This window comes from Eptatretus burgeri, chromosome 24 (genome assembly GCF_056783735.1).
Source record: "Eptatretus burgeri isolate ZD-2024b chromosome 24, Ebu_testis_v1, whole genome shotgun sequence".
Taxonomy (NCBI): Eukaryota; Metazoa; Chordata; class Myxini; order Myxiniformes; family Myxinidae; genus Eptatretus; species Eptatretus burgeri.
Window position 1 is genome coordinate 1,364,344 of NC_140984.1, and position 18,185 is coordinate 1,382,528.

The following is an 18,185-nucleotide window of genomic DNA, read 5'->3' on the forward strand; positions in this document are numbered from 1 at the left end:
TCAGAACATCTCCGACCATTATCTTCAAACTGATTGAATCACATTTTAATTTGAAATATTTCTGTGTTTTGCTCCCTTCTATGCATTTATTTAATTTTCTTCCGACTGGAACGCTTACGTGCATTCACAGGCTTTGTGCGTGCACATGGTCCTGGAGACATCAGAGATTTAAACGTCAACTCTGATAACTGGGCGGTAGTGAAAGCCACTTTGGTGGCTGGCCTGTACCCCAACGTGGCACATGTGAACCGTCTTGCCATGACGTTGAACACTTCCTCGAAACAATGTCTACGCTTTCATCAAGCATCTGTTCTCTCCCTACCTCTGACTACCAAGGTGAGGAGATGACCCATTTGTTGTGCAAGAACTGCAATAATGGTCATATCGATACCTGAGGCTGTGCACAGAAAGAAACTAATGACTCATTCAGCTTGTCCAAATTCCAAATCCTTGTTAATATTTACCCCCGTGCACGCGAAGCAAAAAGGGGGATTAAGCAATTCGTTCACTTTGTCTGAAGAAGGCTTTGTAGGTGGATGGTACAGGTGTGCCAAGAAAGCACTTTGTACGACGGAGGATGAATAGTCGGCGATTGGCTTTGGAGGCCAACTTTGAAATGTGGTTTGCCCAAGAAAGATGATGGATGATGGTGAGACCCAGGAGTTTGAATGACTGAACTTCCTCAAGAGGATTGTGAACAAAGTAGATGAGAGGGCTTGCCAGATGGTCCTTGAGGAGAGAGAGAGATTTGTCTGCATTGAAAAACATGTTCCAAGTGTTTGACCATCTTGCTATTTTTTTCCAGCTTGTGTCGAGGTTGTAGCCTGCCTGTCTGAAGGGTGAGAGACGTCATGGTGGAGGATGGAGTCATCAGCAAAGAGTTAAAGAGGATTTTCCACAGTCAGAGGTCATTGTTGAAGATCAGGAATAGGACAGTACCCAGAACACTGCCTTGGGGCACTCCAGCCTTGCCAGTGAGAGGAAATGATTCCGTTGTGAGCCGCACATTGGCTACGAGAGGAGAGGAAGTCAGTGACCCATGTGTGGAGTTGGCCTTGAATGGCATAAGCAGAGAGTTTGGGGAGTAAGGCAGCTGGACGATCAAAAGCATGAGAGACGGCCCTGATCTCAAGTCTGACATCGAGGGTCTTCAAACATTGTTGGGTGAGGAGAAGCAGCACGTCCAAGGTGGAGTTACCTGGTTTGAAAACAAATTGGTTATCTGAGATGAGGTTGGAAGAGAAAAGGAAGGATTTCTTATCAACAGCGATGATGGATGCGATGATGGATTTCACGAGCTTGCTGATGATTGGAAGTAAGCTGATCGATCTGTAATTAAGGGGATCAGTTTTTTAACCTTTTTACCTTTGCCGAAGGAGAGGGTGTTGCATTTGAGTCCGTTTGTCTGTCTGCCTGTCCATGAGGAACAAAAGGTTCACACATGTGACGTCATAGGTCAGATGGTTTGGCAGCCATATTGGATTTACCCTAAAACTGAGAAAAAATCTTCTCCAGAACAGCTGGACAAATCGAGCGGAAACTCACAAATGTTCCCAAGCCATGGGTGTACAAGTCTATTAAGGAATAATCGATGTTACATGGTTTGGCAGCCACATTGGATTGAAGAAAAACATTAAATAATGTTTTCTCTGGGACCACTTAATCAATCAATGTGAAACTTCACAATTATGATCTCGCAGTGATGGGGAATCCATGTTTTAAATTTCAACTTGATCGGATGCATGGTCTGGCAGCCAGAATGATTAAAAAATTTGATCTGGGTTTTTTGGGGGTTTTTTGAATAAAGTTTACTTGGCTGTTCCTGGGTGTGTTTGATGGTCGAGAAGAAGCAGCTGAAATGTGAATCCTATCCAGGTTCCTCCTGATGACTTCATCTTTGTTTTTTGCTTGCTCGGGTTCCATTTGATTTGAATTGAATTTATTTTCATCACATTCTGAATTCAATTGAATAATAATATAAAACGTAATGGGTCAGGGTCAGGTGTCCCATCAAAGCGGGATGTCTTGGTACCCGGTCATCACTGCTGGCAGTTACTGTATGAAGTGGCAGTTCTAATTATGTGTCTTATTAATTACGTAACATACCAGCACACAAACGTCACACAAAACAAGTCCTGGCGAGGGTCTGGAATCTCTGATTGCTCTTTTTCTTGTTTTGCGATGCAGTGATGTTGGTAGATTTCCAAGCAGATGGAAAGTGACTTTGGGAAAGCAAGTGACAGGGACAAAAGGGCAGAGAGAGGATGTGCAAGAGCAGCAGAGAAGGTTTTTAGGACACGTGAGCTGATGCCTTTCATTCCAGTGGCAGAGTCAGAGCCAAGGGTTGAAAGGACCTTCTGCACATTCTCAAGTGCAAACGAGACTCAAGGAGCAGGGAATGATCGATACCGAGAATGAGGGGTTGGGGACACAAGATTTGGAAAGAAACACAGAATTGAGGCATTCAGCCTGCTCATGAGCAGAGTCGGCTGTGGTGCCATTTGAAGAGAGGGAAGGGATGGACGGGTCGCATACTCCAGAGACAGATGGCACCCCCAGGTTTTCGAAGAGGGAGATACACTTGGAAGTTCATTATTGAGTTTGGATACCTGTCTCCTGGCTCTCCTGAGAGTGGACACAGACTTGTTGCGGATTTTTTGGAATGCACTGACATTGCCTTCGGTTGGATTCGTCTTAAAAGGATTTCATATCAATTTAGCTTTCAAGGATTTCATTGATCCACAAGTGCCAAAAGACTCAAAATTCCCTTTTGATCTTATTTCCTGAGTCAACATCGATTAATCAGTAATTTCCTTGATCATTTAATCCTTTGGCATGTGATGATCAAAAGCATTCGCGGAATATGCAAATGCTTTTGACCTGGAAGTGTCTTCTCTTTTGCCTTATATGAGTACACAGCCTCCAATTATGTCTCTCTGACAGGTTATTGCAGAGAAAAACCAGCAAGCAGTGGCAGCACTTCCAACAGATTGGATCGTGTTTGACGAGATGTCGCATCAGCATTGCCAAGCATGTTTGCGCTGCTGCTCTGCCGTTTCCACCATTACAATTGCCCTGTTCGCCGGGCCTGCTCGACTGCCGAAAAATACGATGAACGAACTGCAGTCCTTCCCATGTAAGCGTTATTCTCTTGCGGTGGTGTTGATTGTGTTTGTTTCGTGTGTACCAACCACCCCCTCGAGCTCATCGTGCCCTCTCACAGCACATCTGTTATACGGACATCACATGCTATGTTAACATCCAAAACGGTTGGTTTGTTTCTTCAAGATTGATACATATTGTTACGTTTGAGGGGGGGGGGGTATGCATTCAAAGGGTAATTAGGATGTTTAATTAGGTATGCCATGCTGTTCGAGTTTACCAGGATCTCGATGTAATAAGTAGCAATTCAGTGGTGATAAGTTGTCTAGTAAATGTCCATTTCTTCAAGAGGAAATGATAATTGTCACGTAATTAGATAGGGATACGGGATAGGGTAAGTGTGTCTGCGTAAACCCCTTTTAGTATTCTCTGGAGGCTTGCCGTGACGTCACAGGACAGTGCTGCGGATGGCTCCGCCCCGTGATCACGATTGGCGGAAGGCGACGGCTCAGGGCCAATAAAACGGCTCGATTGGAAGTGACGAGGACGGGAGGATAAAAAGGTTCTGTTCAGGGTCGAAAAGGAAAAGGAAGAAGATCGGGACAGAAAAAACTGTTCTGGTGAAGGTTGTTGTGCTGGGAGCGTGCTGTGTTGTTGCGCTGATTCGAGCCTGGTTTTCATCGTGTCTCGAGGCCTTCCTGAGCCTCGTGCCTCACCTTGGTTGGCTCTGGGGTTCTGCTGGCTCGGAGTACGGGGTCGAACGGCGGGCGGACCTGCCTCCCTCTCCTGCTCGCAACTTGGTGCCAGAACTGGTTCCCTGGCGGCTGTGAGCGGACTTGGGCCAAGACCAGGAGGTCGACAGTATCACGGTGTCTCCTGCCCCTGACGAGCGCAACGCCAGCTCGTCCGGCGCCAATCCAGGGACTGTTGCGTGTGCACCACGGGCCAGCCTGACCACCAGGACCAGCTACGTTTTGTGTGTGTGTGTGTGTGTGTGTGTGTGTGTGTGTGTGTGTGTGTGTGTGTGTGTGTGTGTGTGTGTGTGTGTGTACCTGGCGCCTTCGAGGGTTTGAGATTTGTATATTCATTGGAATTGTCTGTGTTTTCCCCACGCCCGAACCCACACCACCATCCCGTCGAATCGCCCTGGATCCCTCCTCTTGCCGAGTCTTGTTATTTCTGGTTAGAGAAATAAACGTTATCAACTCAGTGAAAAGCGACTCGTGCCACCTTCCTCGTCCCGTTTGCGGTAGAGCGATTGAAACCGCCGTCTATGGGTTATATAAAAATAAACCGCCTCCATCGTTTCGGCTCATTCTACGTTAGCGGGACTGTTCAAGTCCCGTGGACGTCACATTGGTGTCAGGGTGTTGGATGTTCTAACCCCTCTAAATTATATTTGGTATCGGGAGAATATACCAGTACTGAAATCTCGCCACGAATTGGAATATAAATTACAACAGAAAAGCGCGCGAGCGCGGGAAAATTTTGGCCGGATTTTTCAAATTAAAATTAATTGGCGGCAAACGGGACTTCTGCACCATGGCGGATGTGCAGATGTTTGAGGAGGAAGGCCACGTGTCTGGCAGCGAGTCGGGGGAAGAAGGGAGAGACGGGGGTAGGATTGAAACCACCCCCATTCCAAGCGTGGACCGTGCTTCATCGGCCATAACGGGGCCTGCAGCGCCGGAAACCGGTGCGATGACGATCCAGACAATGTTGGAACGTTTAATAGCAGACATGACAGTACAAATAGCAAATCAATTCGTGACACAGAGGGTAGAAATGACGGCACAGAGGGCAGAAATGACGGCAGAAATGGCAAATCAATTCGTGACACAGAGGGCAAAAATGACAGATCAATTGGGGATAATGGGGGAACAGTTGGGTGCACGGATTGATTTCATGAGGGATGAATTGGGGGAAAAGATGGAGAAAATGAAAACTGAGATGCAGGAGTGTGTGGATGTTCAATTGGGGGAAATACAAAGTAAATTCGAGGATAGATTGGAGGAAACAAAGGTAGAAATGACATTGGAGGGGGAAAATATGCGGAAGAAATTGATAGATAAAATTGATGCAACGAACATTCGAGTTGATAAAGTGGATGAAAGCCTGGAACGTCATCGTGCCTGTGTGGATGCTCGTATGCAGCTGCAAATAGAAGAGTGGGGAGAGCTGAGGAAGCAAGGGATGAATTTGGCGGAGGAGGGAAAAGGATTGGAGGCTCGTTTGGACGAACAAGATAAAATTATGAGCCAAGATGAAGTCTTGGATAAAGGCCTGGTAGAGCCGTCTTTTGTAAGTAGAGTGTCCGGGTTGGTTGAGGAGCAGCTACAAACTCGCGACGCAGCCTTGGAGGAGGTTATGCCGGCCCAGAAGATCCTGCGGGAAGAGGTGAATCGGTCCATTCAACGTTTGGAACAGGAGGCAAAATTGACCCATGAGACCCTCACCACAAAACATCTTTGGCCACAGTGGGCTCCGAAATTGGATACGCAGCCACAAGGGTGTTTGATCCCTGGGCTGGATTCGGACAAGGGAGAAACTGAGAAGCGGGCCACCGTAAAAGTGATCCCCCTGGTAAATTTTGACGGGTCAGGGAGCCTTGAAGCTTTTCTGACGCAATTTGAGCGTATTTCCCGACTAAACGGGTGGAATGAGCGGGAACGTACAGGGAATTTGGTGGCAACGTTGCGGGGACCAGCCGCAGATGTGTTAAACGTGATCGCGGAGGGGATGTTGACCAGCTCCCACATTTGCTAGGCGTTGAGCCGTCGGTTTGGGTTCGCGGCGAACTGTGATCTGGTGCGGGCCCAGCTCCAGCACCGCAGATTAAAGCCGGGTGAGACAGTGCAGGAGCTGGCACAGGACATTTACCAATCAGTCAGGATCGCGTATCGGGACCTTACAGTGGAGGCATGGGACAGACTGGCACTCGAGAAATTTTTAGCTGCTCTTCCGGACCCTGAGGTCCGAGCGCTAGTGGAGTTACAGGATCCACCCACCGTTCACCGAGCGGCTGAGTGCGCAGCCAGGCTGGCCTCGTGGAGGCGGCCGGGTCGGGTGCCAGAGAGGCCATCGGTGACGGTACGACAGGCGGAGATTCAGGATCAAGGAGAGGGGCTGGGAGAAATTGGCATTACCCAAATGTTTCAGGAAATTTTCCAGAAACTGTCAAGTTTGATAAGGGGTCATTCGGTAGTTGGTGCGCCAAAGCGGCGGGGTCCAGCCCAGCCAATAGAGCAATTCGATTATGGCCGAGGGGGTCCAGAACCGGAAGAGACATTACACAGATACCCACGGGGGCCTTTTATGGGGAGTTGTTTCCGGTGCGGGCGAAGAGGACACGTGCAACGATATTGCCGGTACCCGGCGATGGAGGGACCCTCCAATAGACTTTCAAGCCCGGAGAGGATGAATCCTCCTGCTGAACTGCCAGGTCTATCCGAGGTGCCCTTACATAGGTCGAGTCCGGAGATCACTGTCGGGGGTCGGGGAGACTTGATTGGGCTGAGCATATAGAGCCATGCTCGGCTGCTGAGATTGTGGCGAAGTGCCTCCTTTGGTGAAAATAGTGAATTGTGGAAAATTGGCATTGTTTGTAAGTTCTGCTGGGTGTTAGAGTGACAATCGGGACAGTGGGTAATTGGTAACAAAGCGGGCACAAGTGGCTGTCCAATGGCTGGTGCGTGGATCGGGTGAGGAGAAGTGCTGTGTGAGTTGTTTCAAGTTAAGAAGTGAAATGTATGGTGCACACGTTGATTTTTTATTGGACATGGTGTGCTAACAGGGAAGGTCATGGTCGGTGAAGTGTTAGAAATGCAGGTGTCACATGTAAGGCCGATGGGGTGGGGGAGTCATGTGGGTTTTGTTGGTGGGGATGATGTGCTTGTCCGCAGGGATTGCTGAAGCTCACGGTGAGCGGGAATTGCGACCCCCTTCAAGGAGATTCACCACCTGGTGGCTAATGGTGACAGTGTCTGGAGGCAACTGGGAGAGGGTCTGGTTGGGCGACCAAGGCGGGTAGGACCTTGGCGACCCAGGAAGGCCAGAGGAGCCAGTGAGACCCCTTCCAGTGTGTTGTACGGGGTTAGAGCTGATGGCTACCAGGGGGGTGGGAATCAAAGGGAGCGGGGCGGAGAAACGTCCGGGTTGGACTAAAGCTTACCTGTGGGCATGGTTGCACCTGAGATGCCCCCATCATCTTGTGGTAACCCACCCCACGGCCATGACGGGGTTCAGCCTGCATCATTAAAATGGGGACCATGACCTAGAAATGTGATGATGACCATGGTGTGAGTGTTGTGAAGATGTGTGAGTCCCACTCGATCCCGCACAACTTGACATGTGCAGCAAGGGCATGATGTCCGCATAATTTTGGGGCGAGCAAATTTGGAAATTGGCTCCCCAGGTAACGCTGGGTCAATTAGCATCCACTGGGGGACGTGGTCAAGTGTAAATATCCCATGAATAGTGTCGTTAAGGCTTAGAGTAGGAATGTAAAGTATAAGTGTTGTGTTTTTGTGGAACCTTTTGTTTCCCCTCCCCAGATCACTGGAAGAGTGTTGGGCAAGAGCGATGATCCAGAGGATGGAGTGCAACTTTGCTCAGTGCTCTCATGTGATAAAATAAAATAAAAAAATAAAAAAAATGAATGATTGTTTAGGCGAGGATAAGGCCATAAGGGGGGTAGTACATTAAGCAGGATAGGTAAGTTAGCTGCGGCTCGCTGCCCATTGCCCCTCCTGCTTTATTTCGTTAGGTTAAATAGGTGTGAGTCAACAAGTGTTAAGGCTGGTACGGTAGCGCCTGTGATATACCTTGCAGGAGCTGCGTTACCAGAGGAGGGGGCAGTGTTACGTTTGAGGGGGGGGGTATGCATTCAAATGGTAATGAGGATGTTTAATGAGGTATGCCATGCTGTTCGAGTTTACCAGGATCTCGATGTAATAAGTTGCAATTCAGTGGTGATAAGTTGTCTAGTAAATGTCCATTTCTTCAAGGGGGAAATGATAATTGTCACGTAATTAGATAGGGATACGGGATAGGGTAAGTGTGTCTGCGTAAACCCCTTTTAGTATTCTCTGGAGGCTTGCCGTGACGTCACAGGACAGTGCTGCGGATGGCTCCGTCCCGTGATCGCGATTGGCGGAAGGCGACGGCGCAGGGCCAATAAAACGGCTCGATTGGAAGTGACGAGGACGGGAGGATAAAAAGGTTCTGTTCGGGGTCGAAAAGGAAGAGGAAGAAGATCGGGACAGAAAAAACTGTTCTGGTGAAGGTTGTTGTGCTGGGAGCGTGCTGTGTTGTTGCGCTGATTCAAGCCTGGTTTTCATCGTGTCTCGAGGCTTTCCTGAGCCTCGTGCCTCACCTTGGTTGGCTCTGGGGTTCTGCTGGCTCGGAGTACGGGGTCGAACGGCGGGCGGACCTGCCTCCCTCTCCTGCTCGCAACTTGGTGCCAGAACTGGTTCCCTGGCGGCTGTGAGCGGACTTGGGCCAAGACCAGGAGGACGACAGTATCACGGTGTCTCCTGCCCCTGACGAGCACAACGCCAGCTCATCCGGCGCCAATCCAGGGACTGTTGCGTGTGCACCACGGGCCAGCCTGACCACCAGGACCAGCTTCGTTTTGTGTGTGTGTGTGTGTGTGTTTGTGTGTGTGTGTGTGTGTGTGTGCGTACCTGGCGCCTTCGAGGGTTTGAGATTTGTATATTCATTGGAATTGTCTGTGTTTTCCCCACGCCCGAACCCACACCACCATCCCGTCGAATCGCCCTGGATCCCTCCTCTTGCCGAGTCTTGTTATTTCTGGTTAGAGAAATAAACGTTATCAACTCAGTGAAAAGCGACTCGTGCCACCTTCCTCGTCCCGTTTGCGGTAGAGCGATTGAAACAGCCGTCTTTGGGTTATATAAAAATAAACCGCCTCCATCGTTTCGGCTCATTCTACGTTAGCGGGACTGTTCAAGTCCCGTGGACGTCACAATATGTATATATATAACACCTCCCACGCTCTTCTCGCTGAAGAATCTGCATTAAGCAACCAAGAAGGCCGACACAAGGTCAGCGCTTTGCTGTTTCAAACCCTTCCCAGAGTTCCTCCACAGCTATAAAGACATTCACAAATAGTACACACATGAGAATCCCAATGCTACACACCGCCTCGGCTGCTGGACCGGTTTCATCGCTTATTGGCGAATCTTCAGGGACAGCGCACACAACAATGCATACAATTGAGGCTCCCAACCATGTACCATGTGTAAACGTCAAAAGCAGTCAATATATAAACAATGAGGATCCATCCACAACTCTCACCTGTGAATGGAGGGAATAGCCAATCAGCTCTCACCTCATCAACTCAACCCAGGTGGCTATGATTATATCAATAATTAAAACCTCCCACACTCCTTTCGCCGAAGCTGCTGCATAAACAACCCAAGAAGGCCTACACAAGGTAAGTGCTTTGCTGTTTCAAACCCTTCCCAGAGTCCTCCACACATTACAGTATATATATATTGTTGCGGATTCGCGCCCGCCGGCGTGCGAACGGCCACGTAACTCGAATCGCGGCACGTCGCCCACCGGACGGACAATCCCGTCGTGACCCTCTCGGACTAACGCCGGGAACTAGTCACGGGTGGGCCTTTCGGCCTCACCACGATCGTGCCAATCGGCCCCCCGCATGGGATAGGGTTGCTCGCCAAATTCGACCAACCTAAGTACCCACACGGAGGGTAAACCGGGCATTCGCACCTCGCCGCAGGTCGACTCCGGACACGGGCCACTTTAAGCGACCCGTTCCGTACTATCGGGATAACCGAGCGGTGTTATCGTCAACCTGGACGGTTCGATTAATTATCGGGCGTTTTAGCCCACGACCAACCCTTTACGTGAAGTAAGATGGAGATTCAATAAAGGAAAAGACGAAGCGAAACGGGAAAAACTTCAACATAAAGCACATTTATTCCGCGGCAAACGGAAAGCACACATATACAATTATACACCAAAAGCAAATGTAAAAGAAGAAGAAACACACAATAATGCACAAAAAGCAAATGTAAAAGCAAAACACAATGCAGATCTACCACCGACTACCGAGCACACGGCAACACTTATACAGTTTTACTTCACAGACGGCGCCGACAACACATATACTCAAAGCAAAAGAAAAATGGTACCACCCTCCACTATGAGGGGGCAGACGGCCTGGGGCCGAGACCGCGTCGAGCCTACCCGTCTGGTGATGAGCCGCAAAATGGCGGTGGCGCCCCGACTCTGCGGGCCTCGCGGACAGTGTCTGGAATGGGGTGGGAACGGGGCCCCCTTCTCGCACTATCTCAGCGTGGGGGGAAACAGGAGGGGGTTGTTGATGCTCAGGGGGATGAGGATATCTCGCTGGTTCGGGTCCCGCGACGAGCGTCTCCACCGCGGCCTCGGTCGCGTTATCGGCCTCCCCTCTCCGCAGCTCCCCGACTCTGACACGAGCGCCCTCTCGACTGCCTTCGCCGCCGCGGCCACCTCTCCAACTCTCCCACTCTCCACAGCTCCGTCCAACTGCTTTCTCCGACTCTTCTCTTGACTGACTCTTCCCAACTCCACTTTCCTTCTTCCCAACTCAACTCGACTCCACCAACTCCCAACTCAACTGCTCCGACTCTTCCCAACTCAACTCTGCTGCCGGCGAGCGAACGTGGCCCTTTATAGCCCCCGGGGCCTCGCTCCTTCACCTTCGACCCTTTACCTCTGGCTGGCTCCCCATTGGACAGAGGAAAAGTGGGCGTGAATGCTTTTTGATCCATGAATCTGCATATAGCGATATTACTCCGACGCACCTGGAGGCGGGGCCAAATCGCCCCATGCTCGCTGATAGGACGGAACAGAAGTGGGCGTGAGTCGTTTTTGATCCGATTTCTTCGGAAAGGCTGGTGTTTCTGCACCCGCTGCTCGGTGCGCGCCCTGCACGAGTCCAGTATCGGTGCCCACAAGCGGCGCGGGAATGACGGTGATGCGATGGTTGCGAGAGCAAGATGTGACGGCAAGGGTCGTGGCTGTTGGCGTTGTTGTTGTCGTGAAGCGGCGTTGCGGCTGGTGGTTGTTGTGTGATGGCTGTTGAGACGTGGTTGGTGGTGGTTGTAATGGTAGTAATGGCGGCTGGTCCAAAATAAAGATAGTAAAAGAAAAACGGCTATCTCGAGGGGTCGCAGCCCGAATGAATGACATTTATTCCCTCTAAACAACGGGTTTGGGCCTAACTACACATATACTTACACAGATATCTCACCTAAGGGACCTGAATGGTGGTTTGCGAATTTCGTCAACCACAACAAAATATATATATATATATATATATATATATATATATATATATATATATATATATATATATATATATATATATATATATATATATATATATATATATATATATATATATATATATATATATATATTGTTACGGCTGTGGAAATTCGCAAACCACCATCCAGGTCCCGTAGGTGAGGTATCTCTTAAGTACATGTGTAGTTAGCCCCAAACCTGTTGTTTCGAGGGAATAAATGCGATCCATTCGGGCTGCGACGCTTTTGAGTCAGTCGTTTTTCTTTTTCCATCTTTTATTTCAAATAAAAACCAACGAGGACGCTCGGTGGGCTTTTCGCGCCATTCTTATCCACGCTTGGTGTGAGGAGAGAGAAGCGAGGGGAGGATAGCGCCGAACACTCGTTCCGTGGCGTCGAGTGGCCAACACGTGCAGGCGCGAGGCACGCCGGAGAGGCCTCGCCTACCACGCTCGGGCACGGAGTCGCGGCCAGGAGGGACCACGTCGACGGACGTCGGAGAGGGACTCGACGGCCCAAAAGGGAAGTCGCGACTTCCATTTCTTTTGGGTTCTGTGTAAACGTGTGTTTGTGGCGCCAGTCTGGTGAAGTAAAATTGTATAAGTGTTCTGTGTAGTGAATCATATTCGGTTGTAGCTCTGCATCGTTCCTTGCTTGTGTTTCTTTACGGTGATTGTAAATACGTGTATTGCTTTTATTGTATCCCTGTGACTGTAATATCCGTGCCTTCCGTGCTTCCGTATTAAATGTGCTTGTCCGATTGTTCCCCGTTTCGCTGTGTCCTTTCCTTCGTTTGAATCTCCATCTTGCTTCACGAAACGGGTTCGTAGTGGGCTTAATACGCCCGATAAGTAATCGGAACCGTCAAGGCCGACGATAACACCGCTCGGTTATCCCGATAGCACGGAACGGACCGCCCAAGCGGCCCGTGTCCGGAGTCGACCTGCGGCGAGGTGCGATCGCCCAGTTTACCATCCGCGTGGGTACTTAGGTAGGTCGAGTTTGGCGAACAACCCTATCCCACGCGGGTGGCCGATTGGCACGATCGTGGTGAGGCCGAAAGGCCCACCCGTGACTTGCTCCCGGCGTTAGTCCGAGAGGGTCACGACAGAATTGTCCATCCGGTGGGTGACGTGCCGCCATTCGAGTCACGTGGCCGATCGCGCGCCGGCGGGCGCGAATTTGCAACAATATATAATTGTATATATATATATATATTTATATATGTAAATATATATGTAAATATATATGTAAATATATATATATATATATATATATATATATATATATATATATATATATATATATATATATATATATATATACACACATATGTATATTTTGTATAAGATTGGGGTGGTTGGGATTTACATCTTTCAAGAAGAAAAAGCCGCTTGCAACCAAAAGTAAAAAAACTCGATCGACTCCACTAATTTGAGCAAAAAAGCGAGAGCAGACCCGGTCTCAGGAAACGTTTCGTCGGCTTCGCAGCCGACTTCATCAGGCATAATAGACTGCACCTGATGTGGCCGGCTATCTCTTGTACCTGATGAAGCCGACGAAACGTTGCCTGAGACCAGGTCTGCTCTCGCTTTTTTGCTCAAATTTGTGGAGTCGATCGAGTTTTTTTTTACTTTTGGTTGCAAGCGGCTTCTTCTTTTTTTTAAAAACAGAAGAAAAAAGTATATATCACTACAAGGAAGCTTGTGATGTTTTCCACTACAGACCGTGTCGCTCTTGATGAAAGCAGCGACAGTGGAGAGGATGAAGCCATGCCACCAGATCAAACAATCCTCCATCTCACTGATTGGCTGCAATTGCACATGCAATCTCAGGTATAGCCCAAATCAGGAAGTTTTTATTTTTATGGTTTATATTGCTCTGTTATGATTTTGTGTAAGTAAAAGAACAAAACAAACGCACACAGCGTTGCCCTTGATTTATTTTCAGCTTTAACTGGAATACCTTTTTGAAGTAAATAGGAAAACAGGGCCAGGGCTCTTGAAGCTCACCTGGATCAGGAGCAACAGTCAATGACGTCATAAAATATCGAAATTTGGTTCATGCGTAGGATCTGGTCACGTGATTATGTTGGACTAGGTATGGGAGCATGACCCGAAGCAGCGCGTTGTGTCCACTTTCCACCAGTATTCCAAGGGCCTCCTTCTGGCCATCCCGCAGGCAGATGCCCAACCCATCCCCATGTCATTGAGATGCCAATCAACCTGCTGCAGCCACGAGGCACGTGATCGTCCCGTTGGCCTCCTCCACTCACAAGGCTCCCTCGCTGAGAACCTGGTGAGCAGGATCAGCTTTAAGAAATCGAGCTACATGTCTATACAGCGGCAGCTGACGCTCACGAACAACATAGGTAACAAATCTCATTTGAGTCTCTCAGCAACTGCTTGGACACAAAGTCTGACCAGCGATAGACATTGATTCTCCGAAGAGACCTGATACCTAAGGAGTGAAGTCTTCATCACAGATCCTTGGTGAGAGTCCAAGTCTCACATCCGTAGAGCAAGACTGGAAACACCAAGGAATGGAAGACTCGGACTTTTGTCCTCCTGCACAGGTACCGGCAGCGCCACACCCCATGATCCAATGAATCAATGACTCCCCAGGCCCGACGCAGACGTCTATTGACCTCTGGCGGCTGACAACATGAATACTACTGCCAAGGTAAGGGAATCTCTCCGAGACCTCAACCATCCTCACTACAACCAGGTACAGATAAGATTGCAGCATCCCAGATGCCATTGAAATCTTGGATCTCCCTTTTTTTTCTCACGAAACCCAGAGTCCCAGCGGCTCCGATTCCTCATTCAGCGCCTCGAGGGCCCCTAGAAGGATATCCAGCGTCTTTGCAAAGATGACTGCATCATCTGCGAAATCAAGATCAAATATATTGACATTCCCAAGCGATGCCCAAGCCATTCCCAAGCAGCTTGATCTCTCCGACATCTTCCACAGAGTCCAGTTAGTGCAAGCATTGAAGAGTGTGGGAGCCAATACACATCGCTGACGAACTCCAGTAACAACTGGAAATCGGAGATGTAACCACCATACCTCACAGCACTCTCTGCACCAGAGTATACTTAAGACATCAGATATATGCCTGTCTGCGAATTGGATCGATAATATGAGTGAGGAAAGTGAAAACAACAACTTTATCGTTGAGGAATTGCTGCGGCCTGTTCCAAGTCAAGGCAAAGTTGAGCAGGCCAAAAAAACATGGCGGCTTCAGACCCCAGCGAGGTTACCCAGGAAACGCCTTTAGACCCCATAGAGAGTGGTGGCCGAGGATGGCACCTGATGAAGGATATAATTAAATAAGGCCGTTAATTATCTTCAAAATGTCTGTTTTAATGAACCCAAACATCCAATTTACACTCTTGCATTTCCTTGGAGTTTTCTTAGAATGCCTGCAAAGTTTCAGGCTGATAGGTTTCATGGTTTTGGTGTTATGGAGGACACACACACACACACACACACACACACACACACACACACACACACACACACACACACACACACACACACACACACACACACACACACACACACACACACACACACACACACACACACACACACACACACCCTTTTATTAGTGGAGATAAGGGAAGAAAGGGGGAAGTAATTATGAATTTTACGTTCCATCTGTAATTACTTTGAACATTGTGATGTTTTTTGTTGTCAAATGTGTTGTCTTTGGCAAATATCTATTCATCCATCTGTTTACTTTGTTGAGTATTATATTTGTGAATATTTGTTTGAATTTTTGTTTGAATGAAGAGTAAGAGGTAAACATAAAAGTTCTACTTTTACCTGGATGTCATTTGCTTCTTTCCTCATTTCCTGATTGTTTCACATGTCCGTCCACCTGCAGGAAGCTTTAGCGCTGCTGCAGTTACGAATGAAGTGGAATGTGCTGTTTCTGCGCCGCATGCGTTCACCTGCCAAGCTTTGGTCCACAGCTGATGAAGCCACAATGCGAGCGGTTGTCAGTGCTCTCACAACCCACGAGAAAGCAATGGGGTTGACTCCGCCATTGGGCGTTGGGCAAAAGCCCCGACCACCCATTTGTGAAGACCTACTTTTGAAGGCTCGGGCTCGTAAAGCCATGGTTGTGGTGCCAGATAAGGCTACCGTTGAGAGGTGTGGCCTATGATGTTCAATGCAGGTGTTGTGTGTGCAGGTGTACCTGCAAAGGTAACCCTTACTGTGCCATCCTATTTGTCACCAATTATATTCTGCCAGCAGCGAGAAAATTGAAAGTGTATGAGTAATATGGAGGGAACGTTGCTGACTGCTTTACCATCGCTGCTTCCTTATCGCAGATTTTTACAATCCAGGCAGAAAGTAACGAACCCGATGGGTGTTTCTTGGAGAAGAGCAGATGAACGAATGCTTGCATCACCTTCTGCAAGCATTCCAGACCAAGGGGGCAAGTGCACTTCCCCCGTCAATCCCTCTTCAACCTCCATCAACAAGGTGTAGTTTGTCGTTTTCTTCTTTTAATTCATTTGTTGCTTTTTCATATTCCTCGGAAATATAGTCCAGAGTTCGAAAGCTCTTTCGATTTGGCAAATCGTGTCCACATGTTGTTTCTGTTTGTTAAATAATTGCAATGTTTGTTGTAATGTCCGGGGAAGCAGTGAGACACGGAGAGTCGTGAGGGTCGTCGTAACTCTGTTTATTGCGTTCCCGGATGTACACTACTGCGAGCCTGTAGCGGGCGCGAACAGCTATATGAATTGCAAACAGGTGACTACTATCACAACTCCTCGACGCCCCCACAATGCTCTATGCCAATACACCACACTCCTCCCTCCAAAAAGTATGATTATAAAATGCCAATTATAATGACAAGCATAATTGGCAAAGAAGACGACGACACAAAAAGCAAAGAGGAACAAAATGACATCAACCATGTAAAATCCTCCAAGTACCACGTCACTTGATCTAACCCTGGGATGATGGTCGGGCTGAGAATCAAACCCAGATGAGATGGCCCAAAAGAAAAGCTTGCTTCACCCGCACAACCTGTAACAATAATGCCGTTGTTTTAACCTGGCACATAATACACTCTTCTATCCCCATCACATCATAAACTGTGTTGGTGCGAGTGAGTTGAATTCCAAATGCAGTGGACTGGGTGCTTGAGTACTGAGTTGCACGACGAAGTTAATGGTGTTTGCAGACCATAATAACAATGGCCGTTTTAAAGATATAAAGAGGGAAGTTTGGGAGCACAGTATAACAATGCAGCAAAAGCGCCCCCAGGCGGCCCATGCTTGCACGCCTTCCGGCGAGGTCGAGGTGACACCCCAGGCGAACCTCCGCCGGCACCATCAAATGCTCCCGGTCGACAAGCTGGCTCATCTCCCTCAGACAGGACCGAATCAGGTAAACACCCCGAGTCTGCAAGCCCCGCGGGCGCCAGCGCGGCTGACCTTGGCGAGATCAGAGGTTTGCGCTCCATGGCGCCCGGCACGTCCGACCTTGGCGATATTAGAGGTGGGGGTGACGCTGAACAGCAAACCTGCCCCGGCTCCCCGCCATCAACCCGAACCAGGCAATTATCCAGCTCCACTACCAGCTGTCCCACACCAACATCGCGCACCAGCGCTGGGCGCAACACCGCCCCTGCCACCGACCCTGGGTCGCAGCAAATCCAGCCGAGACTTCAATACAGACGATCAGCGCTGGCTGGATACATAGCAATGTCATACAACAGCAGAAACATCGTCTGCGCAGATGCAAACTTCCCTTTACGTACAGCGCGTTCCCACAGTATAATCCCGACACATGAGACCGCAGCGAACTGCAGACTGCCATCGAAGACCGGGATCGGGAAGACCTCTTTATTCGCAACGATCACCCGCAAGTTCTTCACATCAGAGAAAGCATCGATCCCAATCAAACACATTTTGCTCACACGCGGACTGTCGGCATTTGTTTTTATAACGCCAAGCTTAATCACTCGTGCCGCGAGAATCAAACACACAACAATTAACAAATCATGAACCACGCTGCGAGCAATCCTCTTGGTTGTCACGACGTTGAGGCAACTTGCGTGCAGGTCCTCATCTGAACGTCGAAGAGGACGCCGTCGATGGTCGCGTTCCGCGAACTTCTTGAATGCGACCGGTTCGCTCCAATCCCCCGTTGAAATCGCCTGAACGACACGGGCGTGCATTGTATCATGAGCCGACTCCACCGCGACCTGCTTGGCAGTGACCGGCCCATCCTGGACCTGGCCCAGTGCCAACACATCAACCCGGTTGGTTGATCCAGACGAAGGTGGACCCTCTGCGTAACGCAAGCGCGAGAGCCCGTCGCAGCTGGCATGCTCCCCGTTGCTCCGGAACCGTATATCGTAGTTGCAGGAAGCAATGAACGGACACCAATGTTGTATCGCCGCGGCCCCTGCCACCGGGACCTCGCCCTCAGGTCTCGAGGGAGGCCCGCGCCCAAACGGAGGTATGGGGCCCGAAGGAGACACAGGCGCACCTGGAGGTACGAACTCCGAAAGAGGAACCTCCTCCCACCGACTCTAATCGGCTCGGCACGGGACGTCCAAGTTGAATGACTGGCGCCGTCCAGTCTAGCCTGAGGCGAGTCAGCCAGTCTCGGCCCAAAAGCGCCGACCCCTCTCCTCGTACCACAAACAGCAAGAGCAGGGCGCTTTGACCTTGGTAGGTCACCGAGACGTCTGCCATAGCAAGTGGCGTAATC

The 18,185-nt window shown here is 49.3% G+C and overlaps 1 protein-coding gene across 1 annotated transcript in view; it reads left to right on the plus strand.

The window, feature by feature from the left end:
• LOC147007865 (3'-5' RNA helicase YTHDC2-like) overlaps positions 1-18,185 on the plus strand; it is a 94,953-nt gene that overhangs the window by 62,064 nt on the left and 14,704 nt on the right. Inside the window, 5 exon segments of the mRNA XM_085866369.1 lie at positions 131-336; positions 2,944-3,136; positions 13,167-13,276; positions 15,334-15,602; positions 15,785-15,938. Of these exon segments, the coding sequence (XP_085722495.1) occupies positions 131-336; positions 2,944-3,136; positions 13,167-13,276; positions 15,334-15,602; positions 15,785-15,938 (932 nt within the window).